The sequence below is a fragment of the Halichoerus grypus genome, chromosome 14 (genome assembly GCF_964656455.1).
Source record: "Halichoerus grypus chromosome 14, mHalGry1.hap1.1, whole genome shotgun sequence".
In the NCBI taxonomy this organism is placed as follows: Eukaryota; Metazoa; Chordata; class Mammalia; order Carnivora; family Phocidae; genus Halichoerus; species Halichoerus grypus.
This window is the reverse complement of record NC_135725.1, coordinates 57,371,474-57,387,344: the sequence shown is the minus strand read 5'-3', so window position 1 is coordinate 57,387,344 and position 15,871 is coordinate 57,371,474. Positions and strand designations below refer to the sequence as shown.

At 43.9% G+C, this 15,871-nt stretch overlaps 1 protein-coding gene and 1 non-coding gene across 8 annotated transcripts in view; both read left to right on the top strand.

Moving 5' to 3' along the window:
• Positions 1-15,871, top strand: part of UBAP2 (ubiquitin associated protein 2) — a 128,733-nt gene that overhangs the window by 105,916 nt on the left and 6,946 nt on the right. For 6 of the 7 annotated variants that reach the window (XM_078061390.1, XM_078061389.1, XM_078061391.1 and 3 more), the window contains 6 exons: positions 2,218-2,492; positions 3,103-3,272; positions 4,754-4,964; positions 8,351-8,390; positions 11,253-11,436; positions 12,380-12,449. In XM_078061390.1, coding sequence (XP_077917516.1) covers positions 2,218-2,492; positions 3,103-3,272; positions 4,754-4,964; positions 8,351-8,390; positions 11,253-11,436; positions 12,380-12,449 — 950 coding nt within the window. Of the gene's footprint in view, positions 1-2,217; positions 2,493-3,102; positions 3,273-4,753; positions 4,965-8,350; positions 8,391-11,252; positions 11,437-12,379; positions 12,450-15,421; positions 15,532-15,871 lie in introns of those variants that run through there. The other variant, XM_036069575.2, reaches the window with a different exon arrangement.
• LOC118521194 (small nucleolar RNA SNORD121A) lies at positions 10,523-10,604 on the top strand. The gene has a single exon (XR_004910034.1). It is a non-coding gene; the product is annotated as a small nucleolar RNA SNORD121A (small nucleolar RNA).

The window sequence follows — 15,871 nt, the reverse complement described above, 5'->3', positions numbered from 1 at the left end:
AAGTGCCTGGACAGAATTTTCTAAGCTCTATTATAATATTGTGGGGACAGAGTTGGGATGTGGAATTTTAAATCACACCCTCTGGGTTGCTTTCTCATTTTAATATTTGTATTATCTATCATAATTTGTGCCAGCCTTATTGTCAGTGGTTTATAATATAAAGGCACCATATGTAAGTTGGATGTTTTCTAAACTATACTCCCAAAGATTTTGTGACATTAAAACACCCATTTTCCACCAACATACACACGCCACACTGTATTAAGGAATAGCAGAGGGTTATTAACCATAGTGTTGGTTTCCTAGGCATGTTTATGTTTAGGGCTTATTAAAAGACGTGGAATCACGTTTCTATCCTGAAAGAAACAGTTTGTTGTTAAGGAAGTATCTGAGACTACTGCCAAATTTGGAGTCATGTCTACCAAGGAAATTCATTAGAGCCTTAATACTCAAAGTTTTTTTTACTGGGGAGCTGGTTATACATAAGTACCCTCTGCCTAGTACATAACAATATTCCAGATTCCCAGTAGGAAAGCAAGTGTTCACCATAAACCACCCTGTACAAACATTAAAGGTGTAGAGAGTCATTTTTATCTGATAAGAGTGCTTGGCAACCTTTGCCTAGAATATATTAAAATACTGTGTTTGCAGACACTGGCCAAGAGCCAGTTTAGCAAGGTGGCATTTCTGATGCTAGTTGTAGTCCTGTGTTACCCTTTTTCTGCAGACCCACTGCAGTGGGTGATAAGAGTTTTTAGATTTGTACATGCTATTTCTATATTCTTTATAAATCCTACCTTTTTACATATGCCTCTAATATAAAGTCCAAAAATAGACTCATCTAAGATGGAAATATACCAAGTCATGGGTTGGCAAAACTTCAACTGGATTTGTCACCTGTTTTTGTAAATAACATTTTATTGGAACACAGCCATGACCGTTCATTATGTATTGTCTTATAACTGGTTTCAGTCTACAAAGGGAGAGTTGAATAGTTGCTAACAGATGGCCTTCAAAGCCTAAAATACATACTACCTGGCTCTTTGCTGGAAAAAATTGCCCACTTCATTATGATTTGAAAATCATGTAGACAAAGGGCTAGCTTCTTTTATAAAGAAGAGTAACTAAAAATAAAGGAGACTAAACAAAGTAAAAAAAAAAAAAAATGGTCAAAGAGGTATTGTCAGAGTTCATAGGCAAAGAATACTGGAGTATATGAAATGATGCCTCATTGAATTTTTATCATTTTAAATTGCACCTTTTATGCCATTTTCCATCATTCAGATTAGGAAGGATAAAAGTTGTTGGTATCACAGCATATTAAAAAGTGTGTGTTCTATCTTTTGTAAGAATTTTGAAGTGTTTGTATAATTTAAAATAGAGTTGTTCTTTGAACCAGTAACTCTTCTAGTTGTTGATCCCACAGGTATATTTGCACTTGAGCAAAATGTCTTACATAAAGATACATTCATTGCAGCACTGTTTTTCTTAGCAAGATATTGGAAAACCTAAAAGCCTGTTAATACAGTACTGGTTTTAAAAATCGATGCCTCTGTACACTGGATTACTGTGTGGCCATAAAAATGAAGTAGCTCTTCACATGTTAATATGGAACAATTTTTGAAAACCAAATGGTTTGTGAGGAAGCTATATATATAATGTGTGTGTGTCTGTGTATGTGTGTTTTGAAACAGTATCTCTGAAGATATTCAAGAAACTGGGTACAATGTCTGCCTCTGTGGAGTGAATCTGGAGATAGGGTTGAAAGGGTGATTTATAGTCCTCATATACTTTTTTTTACCTTTTGGATTTTGTAATATCACATTAGTTACTGAAAAACAATAATTTTTAACAGTTTTGTTAAGAAATCCATAAAGCAACAAAAATATATTTCTCTCTTAGCTAAAGGCCAAATGTGTAGCAACTCCATGCTCTTTTACCCACCCCATATGTCTTAATGTAAACTATGTCTCCTCTCTGCATAAGAAATGATCTGTAAACCCATTCAGGCATCCTTTTCCATTTATCGGATACCAGTTATAATAGATCACACACACCCCCAACTTAGGGGACTCATGTAGAAGGTTGTTGGGAGAAACAAGTGGTAACTACAACCTTTCACTCTCAGTCATATTGGAAGACGGAGCTCTAAGCCCACGTTCCTAAATAATTGATTGTTGCTTACTTTCCCTCCCTCCCCCTTTACATATTTCATAGACTTCAAATCTCAGCCTGAACCATCCCCGGTTCTTAGTCAATTGAGCCAGCGACAGCAGCACCACACTCAGGCCGTTGCTGTTCCTCCTCCTGGGTTGGAGTCCTTTCCTTCCCAGGTAAAACTGCGAGAGTCAACACCCAGAGACAGTACCTCCACTGTGAACAAACTTTTGCAGCTTCCCAGCATGACTGTAGAAAACATTGCTGTGACTACCCACCAACCACAGTCTAAACACATCAAACTACCGAAGCGGCGGATGCCTCCAGCTTCTAAGGTCTGTTCTCCATCCAGAAATCACAGGCCCAATGGTGGATGTATTTCAACATTTAGCTCAAGGGTTGGGTTAGTAAGTCTCAGAAACGGTGTCATGGTATTTTTTTTCAAGCACATAGCTTACTGCTTAATGAGGAATCGGCCATTTCTGAGTGGCTGGGCTAATATGAGAGGGAATGGTTTTGTGTTGGAGACAGAGACTGTTCATTGAAATTACAGGATCTGGGTCAGAGAATCTGCTGGTCTTGTGTATTTACCTGCGTCTCGTAGATAGAGAATAAGTGGTTCTTTGACTAGATAATGCTTTCAGCGATGGCCCGCTCTCCTCCCTTCTCTCACCCACCACCACCCAGCCCGCCCCCATTTCTTCGGCCTCTGCTCTAAGGAGCAGTTGGTGGCACTGACCATTCTGCTGTTAACTTCTCATTTTTCTTTTCTCTTCCTTTTTTGAAATATCCTATGCCTTTTTCCTTCTTGTGGATGTCTTGCACCTTGTTCCTCCGGGGTGCCAGTAGTGCTTTGGGAAGCCAGTACTCGTTTGGCTCTGTTAGAGGCCTCTGGGACGTGGGATCTCTGATCTCTGTTCCTGACGTGATGGCTCTGTTTTTCAGATCCCAGCTTCTGCAGTGGAAATGCCTGGTTCAGCAGATGTCACAGGATTAAATGTTCAGTTTGGCGCCTTGGAATTTGGATCAGAACCTTCTCTCTCTGAATTTGGATCAGCTGCAAGCAATGAAAATAGTAACCAGATTCCCATCAGCTTGTATTCGAAGTCTTTAAGGTACACGACTTCTTATTTCTCTGGCTTTGACTGAATTAAGCCCTTTGTTGGCAAAGTAAAACAAAATAGAGCCTAAGAAATCACCTGGTGGAGACAGTACACCCTGTGGTGGTAAGTTTGTGCACCCATGACTAGTATCTAATTCCAGAACTTTTCTTTCATCACACTAAAAAGAAACCCTGTGCTTGTTAGCAGTCACTCGCAATTTCCCCCTCCCCTCATCCTCTGGCAGCTAATCCTCTGTCTCTGGATTTGCCTATTTTGATACTTCATAAAGCAAGAGTCATGCAGTATGTGGTCTTTTGTGTCTGACTTCTTTTATGTGGCATAGTGTTTTCAAGGTTCATCCATTTGTAGCTTGTATGTGTTTTATTTCCGAATAGTATTTCATTGTGTAGATATATCACATTTTTTTTTATCCGTTCATTAGTTGATGGACATTTGGATTGTTTCCACTTTTTGGGTATTAAGAATCATGGTGCTGTGAACATTCATTTACAAATTTTCTGTCCTTTCAGTTCTTCTGGATATAGACCTAGTAATTGCTGGTCCTATGGTAACCCTTATATTAACATTTGAGGAACCAGGAAACTTTTTTCATAGTGGCTGTAGCATTTTACATTCCTCCCAGTAATCTCTGAGGGATACACTTCTTGTACATCTTTGCCAACACGTATTTTCCTTCAGTGAAATGTTTCGTAGGTAGAGGATCCCAGATTTTAGATTTTATTAATTTTTCTACTCCCCAGAACTAAAAGCTGATATTTGCTCTTTCTAAAAATGGTTTCACTGGCACCTGGATGGCTCAGTCAGTTAAGTGTCTGCCTTCAGCTCAGGTCATGATCCCAGGGTCCTGGGATCGAGTGCCACATCAGGCTCTCTGCCCAGCGGGGAGCCTGCTTCTCCCTCTCTCTGATTGATTGATTGATTGATTGATAAATAATAAATAAAAATAATAAATAAATAATAAATAAAATCTTAAAAAAAAAGTGGTTTCAGACTTCTGGGTTCCTTACAGAGTCTTAAGGATTCTTTTTTTTTTTTTTTTTTAAAGATTTTATTTATTTATTTGAGAGAGAGAATGAGATAGAGAGAGAGCATGAGAGGGGGGAGGGTCAGAGGGAGAAGCAGACTCCCTGCTGAGCAGGGAGCCCGATGCGGGACTCGATCCTGGGACTCCAGGATCATGACCTGAGCCAAAGGCAGTCGCTTAACCAACTGAGCCACCCAGGCGCCCGAGTCTTAAGGATTCTTAAAGATGTCCCTCTGCCTGTCATTTAAATTAGGTGGGTCTGATTGGGAGTGGAGGGGTGTTTTGAATATGCATCCTTTTAATACAGTTAAAGGATGCAGTAGTACAAATGTGTAGGTACAGACATGTTTATTTAATTTATAGTATGGCAGTAAAGTGATGAAATAGTTCTTGATGAACCCATGTAAAGTGACACAAAGTTATGTCTAAATCTTTTTATTCTTTCTAGTGATTCTTTGAATACCTCTCTACCAATGACCAGTGCAGTACAGAACTCCACCTATACAACTTCAGTTATTACCTCCTCCAGTCTGACCAGCTCATCACTGAGCTCCACTAGTCCAGTAACGTCTTCCTCCTATGACCAGAGTTCTGTGCATAACAGAATTGCATACCAAAGCTCTGTGAGTCCATCGGAGTCAGCTCCAGGAACCATCACGGTAATTGGTCTTTTCAGGTTTCTTCTTGTAGGAAATCCTGTTTGGAGGGTCAGTGTTTAGTTTGGGAAATTGAGGGTTTTAGATGAGATTTTCTTTTAGAAAGAAAGAACTTTTAGAAAGAAAGAAAGAAAAGGCTAACCTTTTTAAGATTTTCTTTTATTTATTTTGTTTTCTTTTATTTATTTTTTTCTTTAAGATTTTTTTTTTTATATTTGACAGAGAGAAAGCACAAGTAAGCAGAGCGGCAGGCAGAGGGAGAGGCAGAAGCGGCCCCCGTGCTGAGCAGGGAGCCTGATGCGGGGTTTGATCCCAGGACGCTGGGATCATGACCCGAGCGGGCACTTAACCAACTGAGCCACATAAGTGCCCCAAGATTTTATTTTTATTTTATTTATTTATTTATTTATTGTTACCATATAATGTATTATTTGTTTCAGGGGTACAGGTCTGTGATTCATCAGTCTTACACAATTCACAGCGTTTACCATAGCACATAACCCCCCCAGTGTCCGCCAAGATTTTATTTTTAAGTACTCTCTCCACCTAACATGGAGATCGAATTTACCAACCTGAGATCGAGAGTTGCATGCTCCACCAACTGAGCCAGCCAGGCACCCCCTAGAAATTGGCTAACCTTTTGGGGCACCTGGGTGGCTCAGTCGTTAAGCATCTGCCTTTGGCTCAGGTCATGATCCCAGGGTCGTGGGATGGAACCCTGCATCGGGCTCCCTGCTCAGCGGGAAGCCTGCTTCTTCCTCTCCCACTCCCCCTGCTTGTGTTCCCTCTCTCACCGTGTCTCTCTCTGTCAAATCAATAAAATCTTTAAAAAAAAGAAATTGGCTAACCTTTCTTATAGTTTGTTGAGTTTACTAATAGTGGGCTGTGGTGTGAAATCTGCATTTTAAGCACCCATACACAGGAGTGTATGAGTGGACCGAGAAGCTTAGTATAAGGATAGCGTAAGGATACATCCCAAATTGTCCATAGTGCTTTGCATGGGAATGTGGGGTGGGCGTGGGGGGGAGACACAATGGACCTATAGTCTTATTTGTAATATTTTAGTTTCCTGAAAGGCAGAGATGTTCAAGCATTACTAGTGAGAGCTACTTTTTAAAAAAATTTATTTCAATCTTTTATTTAAATTCTTGTCACCGTATATGGTAAAATTCTGTAGTAGTTCATTTAAATTAAATAAACAATTACAGTTTTAGTTCCTCACACGTACTAACCACATTTTAAATACTCAGTATTGGGGCAACTGGGTGGCTCAGTCAGGGTCCTGGGATTGAGTCCTGCATTGGGCTCTCTGCTCTGCGGGGAGCCTGCTTCTCCCTCTGCCTGCCGCTCCCCTTGCTTGTGCTCTCTCTCTCTCTCTGTCAAATAAATAAAATCTTTAAAAAAAAGGAAATAAATGCTCAATATCTATAGTGGCTACAGTATAGGGACACACACATGTCCGTATAGATTATTCCCTTTATTGCAGAATGTTTCCTTGTACAGTACTGGGCTATAGTTTCTAAAACATAAATCACACAGTGTGCTGTCCGAGCTTCAGTGTATGTCATCTGCTCAGCTTCTCAACTCCAGCCCTAATTTCACCTATGGTATGCTGCTTGCTCATGTCATTACTCACCTCATTCCTTGCTTGGCTAGTTGAACTGAGACCCTGCAATTTCTGATCTCTCCTGACCATTTGGTATTTCTTTACTTTTGCTCTCACCATTCTTCTGCCTAGAATTATCCGCACCCCAAATAATGTAGTTCCCATGTTGTATCAGTTTGTCCATTGTGTTTTTCAAGGGTGCCTGGGTGGCTCAATCGATTAAGCCTTCGGCTCAGGTCATGATCCCGAGGTCCTGGGATGGAGTCCCGCATTGGGCTCCTTGCTCTGCAGGGAGCCTGCTTCTCCCTCTCCTCCCCACTTGTGCTGTCTCTCACTATCTCTGTCTCAAATAAATAAAATCTAAAAAAAAAAAATTTAAAAGTGATTTTCAAGGTGGGATAAAATATACCTAAGGTCTGATGGCTGCTCTTTTTCTATTACCCCTTTTTATTCTTTCTGTTTGGTGTGGTTTTGAAAGCACTTCTTTGGATGTTGCCATTTGTGCTGTTTTGGATGTACATGCTCAGTGTTATGTCTATGTATTTAGTGTGTAGTGAACCCTAGTTTAGAGGGAGGCAGAGAGTAGAGTTTTGATTGTTCTCTACCTATCTGTATATATTGGTAAGGTATATTGTGTTTCCCTTTACCTGACCTCAGTCTTTTTTTTTTTTTTTTTAACTGTGAGCATACTAGTTTTTTTTTTTTTTTTTTTTTTTTAAGATTTATTTATTTATTTGACAGAGACACAGCGAGAGAGGGAACACAAGCAGGGGGAGTGGGAGAGGGAGAAGCAGGCTTCCTGCCGAGCAGGGAGCCCTCGATCCCAGGACCCTGGGATCATGACCTGAGCCAAAGGCAGACGCTTAACGACTGAGCCACCCAGGTGTCCCCAGTCTTTTATTTTAACTCATTTTTGGTTTTCTCCCTCTCAAAGTTCTAATCTTTTATAGTCTACATTTCTTGTATATAACTTCATATTGTTTTAAAGAAAAAAATTGTAAATAACATTTCTTGAACAGAAATTGTACTGGAGGGGCACCTGGGTGGCTCAGTCATTAAGCATCTGCCTTTGGCTCAGGTCATGATCCAAGGGTCCTGGGATCGAGCCCCGCATCGGGCTCCCTGCTCAGCGGGAAGCCTGCTTCTCCCTCTCCCACTCCCCCTGCTTGTGTTCCCTCTCTCGTGCTCTCTCTCTCAAATTAATAAAAAAAAATCTTAAAAAAAAAATTGTACTGGATTTGGGTTAATACAGAGGCACCATCTCTAAGGTTTGTCTTTTTCCTTAGTAGTTTTTTTTTTTTTTTTTAAGATTTTTTATTATTTGAGAGAGAGAGAGAGACACAGAGATAGCAAGAGAGAGCATGAGCGGGGAGGAGAGGGAGAAGCAGGCTCCTCGCTGAGCAGGGAGCCCGATGCAGGGCTTGATTCCAGGACCCTGGGGTCATGACCTGAGCCAAAGGCAGATGCTTAACTGTCACCCAGGCGACCCCTTCTTCAGTAGTTTTGACATTGGGTCCTGGGATCAAGCCCTGCATCGGGCTCCCTGCTCCGTGCGGGAAGCCTGCTTCTCCCTCTCCCACTCCCCCTGCTTGTGTTCCCTCTCTTGCTGTGTCTGTCAAAATCTTAAAAAAATAAAACAACCAAAAACCAAACAGAATAAAACAGGCCATCGTTTCTTGACTGATCTATACTGCATATGTTTCTGGCTAAATTCCAACAGAAATTCAGCTAAGTTGTCATTTGGTTTTGTGGGTTTACTTACTTTCTTTTCCTTTCCTTATAGAATGGACATAGTGGTGGTCGAAGTCAGCAGACAATAGACAGTAAGTACATAAACTAACCATTCTTGTTTTGGCTGGTGGAAATCAAACAGAAAAAGAGTATAGCTAATATGATGGGGAAAAAAACGGGCCAGTGACTAATTATGCAAAAATAGTCCTTTTGCATTTTTTCTGGTAGTTACTTGTGATCCATCACATTGGCATCCTTTCTTTGGCAGGGTTTACAAGTTCAGCTAGAGATTGCCATGTGAGTAGGTTGTAGCTGTTGGTATTATGAGAAATATCATAACTACAGTAAGAAGGAGGTAATAGCCTCATATCACTCTGTTCTAGTCAACTGCACCCCAGGTGTAGATTGTGGTATGGATTTAAAAGATGCTTTGCTTTGAGGTAGAGGTTCCAGTATTGTCATAGAGCTCTTCAATACTGGGAAGGACTTTTTTTTTTTTAAAGATTTTATTTATTTATTTGCCAGAGAGAGAGAGAGAGCACAAGCAGAGGGAGCAGCATGCAGAGGGAGAGGGAGAAGCAGGCTCCCCGTTAAGCAGGGAGCCTGATGTGGAACTCGATCCCAGGACCCTGGGATCATGACCTGAGCTGAAGGCAGCTGCTTAACCGAATGAGCCACCCAGGCATCCCCTGGGAAGGACTTTTAAAGCAAAAATTTGGTGTGCTAGTTCAGGAAGGACATGCTCATTGCCTTCAGGATCTAGTGGACTGTTGCAAAGAAGAGAGGTCAAATGCTCTTCACTTATAAACATGTGGGGAAAAAAAATGAGGTTCTCCCTGCCCCCGATTCTAGTAAGCTCAGTGATCTCTAGAGTTGGTGTACGTGAATCTCTGTTAGTTGTTTCTTTCCTTTGTTCTTGGCTTGGTTATCTGTGATTGTTAATGATGATTTTCATTCTTTATTCAGTAAGGCAAATGGGTATCACTATTGGGTAGAGAAGCCAGAAGGACTTTTTTTTTTTTTTAAGATTTATTTATTTATTTATTTATTTGATAGAGCACAAGTAGGGAGAGGGAGAAGCAGGCTTCCCGCCAAGCAGGGAGCCTGATGTGGGGCTCGATCCTGGGACCCTGGGATCATGACCTTAGCCAAAGGCAGACGCTTAACCAACTGAGCCACCCAGGCGCCTCGGACTTTCCTTTTATTTAGGATTTTTGGTAGTGTGGACATGGAATTTCATCAGTCCAAGAGGGGGCCTCAGTTGGAATTAAAGTGACATTTGTGATTTACTCAGAATTGGTTTTGGTATTGCTGGGCTGCCGGAGCTGTTTGGAGATAACGTTGGTAGCTATGAGAACTTCTGATGTCAGAGGACATTCTCATTCCATAAGCGTTGGTGGCAAGTTTCTTTAGTACAGGCATGAGATTGAGAACACATAGAGGTGTCCTCGATTATTTGGAGATTTTTTTGTTGTTGTTTTCAATTATCTCTACACCCAACCTGAAGCTTGAACCCACAACCCCGAGATCAGGAGTCACACGCTCTACCAACTGAGCCAGCCAGGCGCCCCGATTATTTGGAGATTGTAATTAATTTTTTTAGAGGTCGAGGAGGGGCAGAGGTGGGGGGCGGAGGGAGAGAGAATCTAAAGCAGGCTCCACACCCAGCTTGGAGCCCAGTGCAGGACTCAATCTCACAACCCTGACATTATGACTTGAGCTGAAATTACGAGTTAGGTGCTAAACCAACTGAGCCACCCAGGCACCCGTATTTGGAGATTTAAAATGAGATAGTGAGAAGTGAAATGTCTGGAAAACATAGTGTGCATTTCAGATAGGTTTATCCTCCATCTGTATCTTACTTCCCACGCTTCTCCCTCTCCCCGCCGTTCTTTGAGAGGCCTCTTCTGAACTTGTTATCAGTGTGACCCAAGACCTAGGGAGGTAAGTTATGGGTCTGAGTTTTGGGTCAGGGGCATCTGTGGTGTTTTCTTCTGGTGTCTGTAACAACAGGTATCATGTTTGGAATAGACTGTCAGTAAAAAACAAGCCTCTAGACTATAAGGACTCCTATAAGAATGGGCCAAGTTGTGTTGTGTGTTGACCGGTCACTCTTGCTATCTGTGTTTGTTTTCAAATCATCCTTCTTTTTAGATACTAGTACGTTTTCCATTCGGTTCCCAGGGAGTCCTGTGGGTGGGTAAACGTTACTCGTCCTTCCTAACTGGAAAAGACAATGATGCTTTATATCCAAGCACATATCCGAGTTACATGTGTGGATAGAACTAAAACTGAGTCTTTTCTGCAGCTAGGATTGATCATATTTATGTTCTTCTGGAAGCCTAATAAGCTCCTTCATGTGCTCTGAGGGTTTTGTTTGTTTAAGGAAATGCTCACTCTGCCTGTGAAAGTGGGTGTGGACAGTGGCTTTTAGATATCTGTAACGCCCCACACTCTGTGTACCCTGGGCTCTCAAACCCTGTTTGCCCTGAATTGGCTGTGAGCTTTCCCAGGTCAGCCTGATTTAATACTGACTTGATAGAAGCAAATACCTAACTCTTTGACGGTCTTGCCTACCAGATTTGTACTATCCCTTGTGCCTTTTGAGACAAACTTGCCTCACATTGTAATCCTGTGTATCAGTCTCAGAGCCTCTTGCCCTTTCTAGTGCAGCTCAGGGTTGGGTTCCTTTAATTAGGGGAAGTATGTCCACGTTTTAGGACAGTTTAGGGTTGGTTAAAAAGCTATCATTTCCTATTCTTGGCCAAGTCCTATTTGTCTTACCTTTACATGTCAGTTTTATTAGTCGTATTGGACAGAAAATGCTTGTGCATTTTCCCCAGGGAATGTAACTTTGTATGTTTCTCAAACCGATCCTGATGTGTTATAAGACATTGAGCATATTTTAGATACTTATGATTGGTTCTGGACCTAAACCTATCTGTTTCTTACAGCTACTTCATCCATTCCAGCTCCAAAGACAACAGATCCTCCCTCCGCCCTCCCATCTGTGGGCTCCCTGCCCAGCACCACTTCCTGCACTACGCTTCTGCCCTCTGCGTCTCAGCACACTGCCACTTTGCCCTCCATGTCCCAGCCTGGTGACCTGTCCAGCAGCCCCCTCTCTCAGCTTAGCAGGTATGGAGAAAATAAGGGCCCAAAATGAGAGGCACACTGGGGTGAAGTCCCAAACCGTTACAGAAGGCAGTGACAATGAACAAAACCCTCTTGTTGCCCGCAGCACGATGGCCTGGTCTTCAGCAGTAATGTGTCAGTGTGTAGGGTTTGGCTGGGCGTGGTCTCAGAAGCACCAGATGTGTAAACCCTGCCTACTTGTAATGCCCCTGCTGTCCCAGAGCACTGGGGCCCCTGGGAGTGGGCGGCTGGGGAGTCGCTGCTGCCCCTCTTCTTGGACCCCTGAGGAGTGTGCCCTGAGCCTGGCCTCTCCTCTCAGCTCTGGGCTTGGGTCCCTGTGATGTGAAGTGAGAACGATGTTTGGTTTTTGAGCAGGTCTTTCACTTGCTCTTGTTCTGGCTTCAGAGGTTGAATTATTAGAACAGGGTGTAGGATAATGGATTTTGTTGGGTCCTCATCCTGTGTCTTTGGAGTAGAGTATGTAGAGTATACATACTCTTCCCCCCCTTAGCTAGGAATAAAAGTCTTTGGTTTGAATTCTTGATTTGATGGGAAGTCAGGCCCTGGCTCTGGCATGGGGGTGGTGGGGGTTTGAACGTACGAACTTTCTTCCCTCGCACACAGATCGAATGGGGTCTCTCTGGCTGACAGTGTTCTTAGTGCAATCCTGTTCTTACTTTTTACAGTCTAAAGAGCAAATGATTTTAGTTGGCTGAAGCTGGCTCTGGAGGTTTCCCAGGCCATGATATCCCAGATCCTCATGGTGAATGACCCTTTAGATCATTTCTAACCATCCCAGCACCTGGTCTGGGCCCCCAGGTGATGATGAATGATGGGTGTGAAGCCAGGGCTCATCTTGGAGGGATGGGGCAAACCTGGACACGTGGGCCTCTCCTGTGGGGTGACTCGGTGGGGCGGACACATGGTGCTCTGTTTTGTCTTCTAGTTCACTCTCCAGCCATCAGAGCAGCCTCTCCTCTGCACACGCAGCGCTCTCCTCCAGCACATCACACACAGTAAGTGTCTTCTCGGTCCCATCATCCCCCACCCTGCTCAGCGAGCTCGGCGGAGCTTAGTCCTGTGCAGGTGGAGCTTTGGTTTGTGGGTTTTGAATGTCTAAGATAATCTCAAATTGCTTAGATGTATTACCTCAGTCTAGGCATGTGGTTTGATCTGTTGATTTTCCTAGGCACCATGGAGGACATCTTGCTTCCTAAACTGGTTAGGGGCTGGATTTGTTCCTAAGCACTCACTGAGCTCCTTGTTTATTAGAGGAGCCTTTTGAACCCACTCTGGGGTTGGTCATGTTGAGGTGTTTGAAGTAGGCTCATTGCTAATTTCGGTTTGTGCTCCACCCGAAGTCAAGTTAAATCAAGAGCATTGTTCTAGATTACCTTCTGTTATTTTGGGAAGGCCATTGTAGAGAGAATGTTGGGAGGGAAAAGTGAGAGCTTGTGTGAGGACTAGCTGTCTTTTGCCACATGCACATGTCTCTCTCTCTGAGACTCCCAGCCCTGGCTCTTAGCCCTGTCAGTGTAACTGCATTCCAGTTTGTTGGTGGTCATGGGGACGTTCCTCGTTGTGGCATCAGGTTTTCTGTCCACTCCTTCTTCGTGCCATCTCAGGCCATCCTCCCCAGCTCAGAGGCAGACTTTGCGAAGGTTGATAATGAAGAGGGAAGCCTGGAGTGTGGAGAGTCAAGCATGGAACTACAACTGGGGTGCCAGTTGGCAAGCATCCTGGTGTGCTAAAGAGTAACCCTGGGTGATGGTTACCAAAGTGTGGCTTCTCAAGGTGCGGAGCTGGGGGCACAGTTTCAGTGGTGGGTCTGTACAGCTTGTGGGCGGAGGAATGAAAGGTGGTGAGATGGCGAAGAGGCAGGGTGGTAGTGGGGTTCTTCACTGAGGCTGGGGGACCCTGAGCATAAGGGTGGGCAGACAGGTAATGAAAATAGAGAACAGAAGATTGATCCTCAGTGGGGTAGTAGTGGGGTGCTTCACTCAGGCTGGGGGACTCTGAGCATAAGGGTAGGCAGACAGGTACTGAGAACAGGTAACAGGAGATGGATCCCCAAGCAAGGAAGGAAGTTTGGGGTACAGATCAGTAGGAGAAATTAGAAATTTGGGAAATTAGTGTCCTCTGAAGGAGAGGTTATTTGCTACAGAATGGAGTGATGGCGAAGGGTCAGCTCTCTCCTTCCATCAAGATGTGGCTAACTTTAGGTATCCTAGTGAAATCTTGCACAAAATTCTTTGTCATAAAATACATAGATCACCGTGTTTATAGCAGAGCACAGTGTGGACACCTCTGTCCTCGGAGTAAGCACCTGGCCCCCTGCCTGTGCCCACTGTTTGGCCGGTGGGAGCTGTGGGTGGTCGCCATCCCGAGCCCTGGAGAGCTGCTGGCCTCCTGGTCCCCGGGCCCTGGTCCATTGGAGCTGGTGTTCTTGCTCGCATGGGTTTGCTGTTCTCCATCCAAACCACCACAGCTAGAGTGGCCTCATCCAGGGAGTCCCAGACTTTGTCATGAGCCAGAATTGCTGCGTTGCTAGTATAGTTAAAAGATTAAGTAATGAAAAGTATGAGGAGATACATACTGAAGTGTTTTTCTGTATCATGTCTGCTTGGCTCTACCCCTCTTCCTACTATTTTCTTGATCTGCTGGAGTTTTTTTTGAACCCATAAAGTAGGAAATGCATACACTGTCACTTTCCCTCTGCTTCTTGCCCCTTTTCTTTGTTTTTTTTTTTTTCCCCTGTAACATGTATGGGAGTGTTCCCTAGATAGTGTCCTTTAGCATCCCCCTCCCCCCACAATGTAACAGTGTTTGTCTGAGATATTTCTGTGTTGAAACATAGATTCTGTCTTCTTTTCCCATAGCTCTACCACATCACATTATTAAATCACTCACTGCTGGAGCTGCAGGGCCATTTTCTGTCTGAATACTATAAACAATGTTACATTCGAGAACTTGGTACCTTGCTGTGGCTGCAGAGGCAGTCCTGGAGGTTGAATCCCCAGGCATTTGATGTTTTATCCAAATTGCCGAATTGCAATCACTGCACAGTGATTTTAACCTGTTTACCTCCCACTGGCAGTGAAGGAGATGTACTGTTTCCCCGCTGCCTCCTCAAATCCTCCTCAAATCCTCAAATCGTGTCATCAGATATTTGTATGTTTCCCATGTGTTAATTGAAAAATGACCTGTCAGTACAGTGTTTAATTGAATGAGATTGAACATCTTTTTTAATGTATTAGAATGCCATTAAATTTCCTTTTCAGCAAGTTCTTCATATTGTTCATTTTTCTGTCAGGCCCTTGATGTCTCCTTCTAGGCAGTCCATATTCAGGAGGATAGAAAGTAGCCCTCTGTGATGGGAGGTGCAGAGACTTTCCTCCGGTTTGTCACTTTATTTTTGACTTTTGTATAGTCAGATACAACAGTCTTTTCATACTCTGTTGTAATTAGGTCTTTCCCCCTTGAAGTTTATGGAGGAAATCTCCGCGCTTTCTCCTGCCTTTTGTGTCGTTGTGGAAGGGTTGGTGCAGCTGTGCTTTCCGGGCCCTTTCTGAGGAGCCGGCTCCAGCGCCCTGTTGGAGCCACCGTGTGAGCTGTTTAAATGGAGTGGAGGGCAGTTAGGCCAGCCCCCCGTGGCGCTCACAGATTGGACAGGTGAGGGACAGGGACAGGAGCGCGGTCAGGTTCATTTGGTGGTAGGAAAGCCTTGCTGGATGACTTTGAGTTCCTTTGAGCAAATCAGGCACTGATTTTCTAGTAAGCTGCTCTTCTGTGGCTTCCCCCTCTCCCCAGACTAGGGAATAGTAATTTTTTGTCCTGTGGTTAAAAGAGTTGAAAAGTTCTCTGACTCGTGACACGTAGGCACGGTGGTCAGAGCTGTTCCTGTTTCTGTAGCGGGTGGTCAGCCTGGCTGTGTGCAGAGGAACGTGGAGCCGGTGCTGGGACAGGCTGGCCTCGCCTCCCCCACCCCTGGGGCTCTCCTCACCCAGCTTCCATCAGGAAGTCCTGGGGTGCCCCAGGAGACCACGAGTTTGGCTGTCGTCACCTTGTTGAACTGATTCTGGATGTCAGGACCTTAAGGTCAGTGCTCAGCAGGGTAGGGCAGCCTGTGAGGCTGGGACCTAACACAGAGCTGTCTGTGTAGTGGAAGACCGTTGCAGGGTTGTCCCCCTTCTCCTGGAGCTTCCTATTCCTGAGGCTTCTCCTCCAGCAGTTTCCAGAGTACTTTGTTCTGTACATGCTCTGGTTTGAAGGCTGGTCTCAGTCTTACAGAGCCTTTCTTCCTTTGTTGGGCCTTGTTTTTTGCAACCAGGTGCATCTCTTCTACCCACCCCTCAGCCCTTGAAGCCCTTTCTGGTACCTTGTTCCTACCTGGAGTTGAGCAGCTGGCCAGGGTTCCTGGAACTCTTTAGAGCTTTTG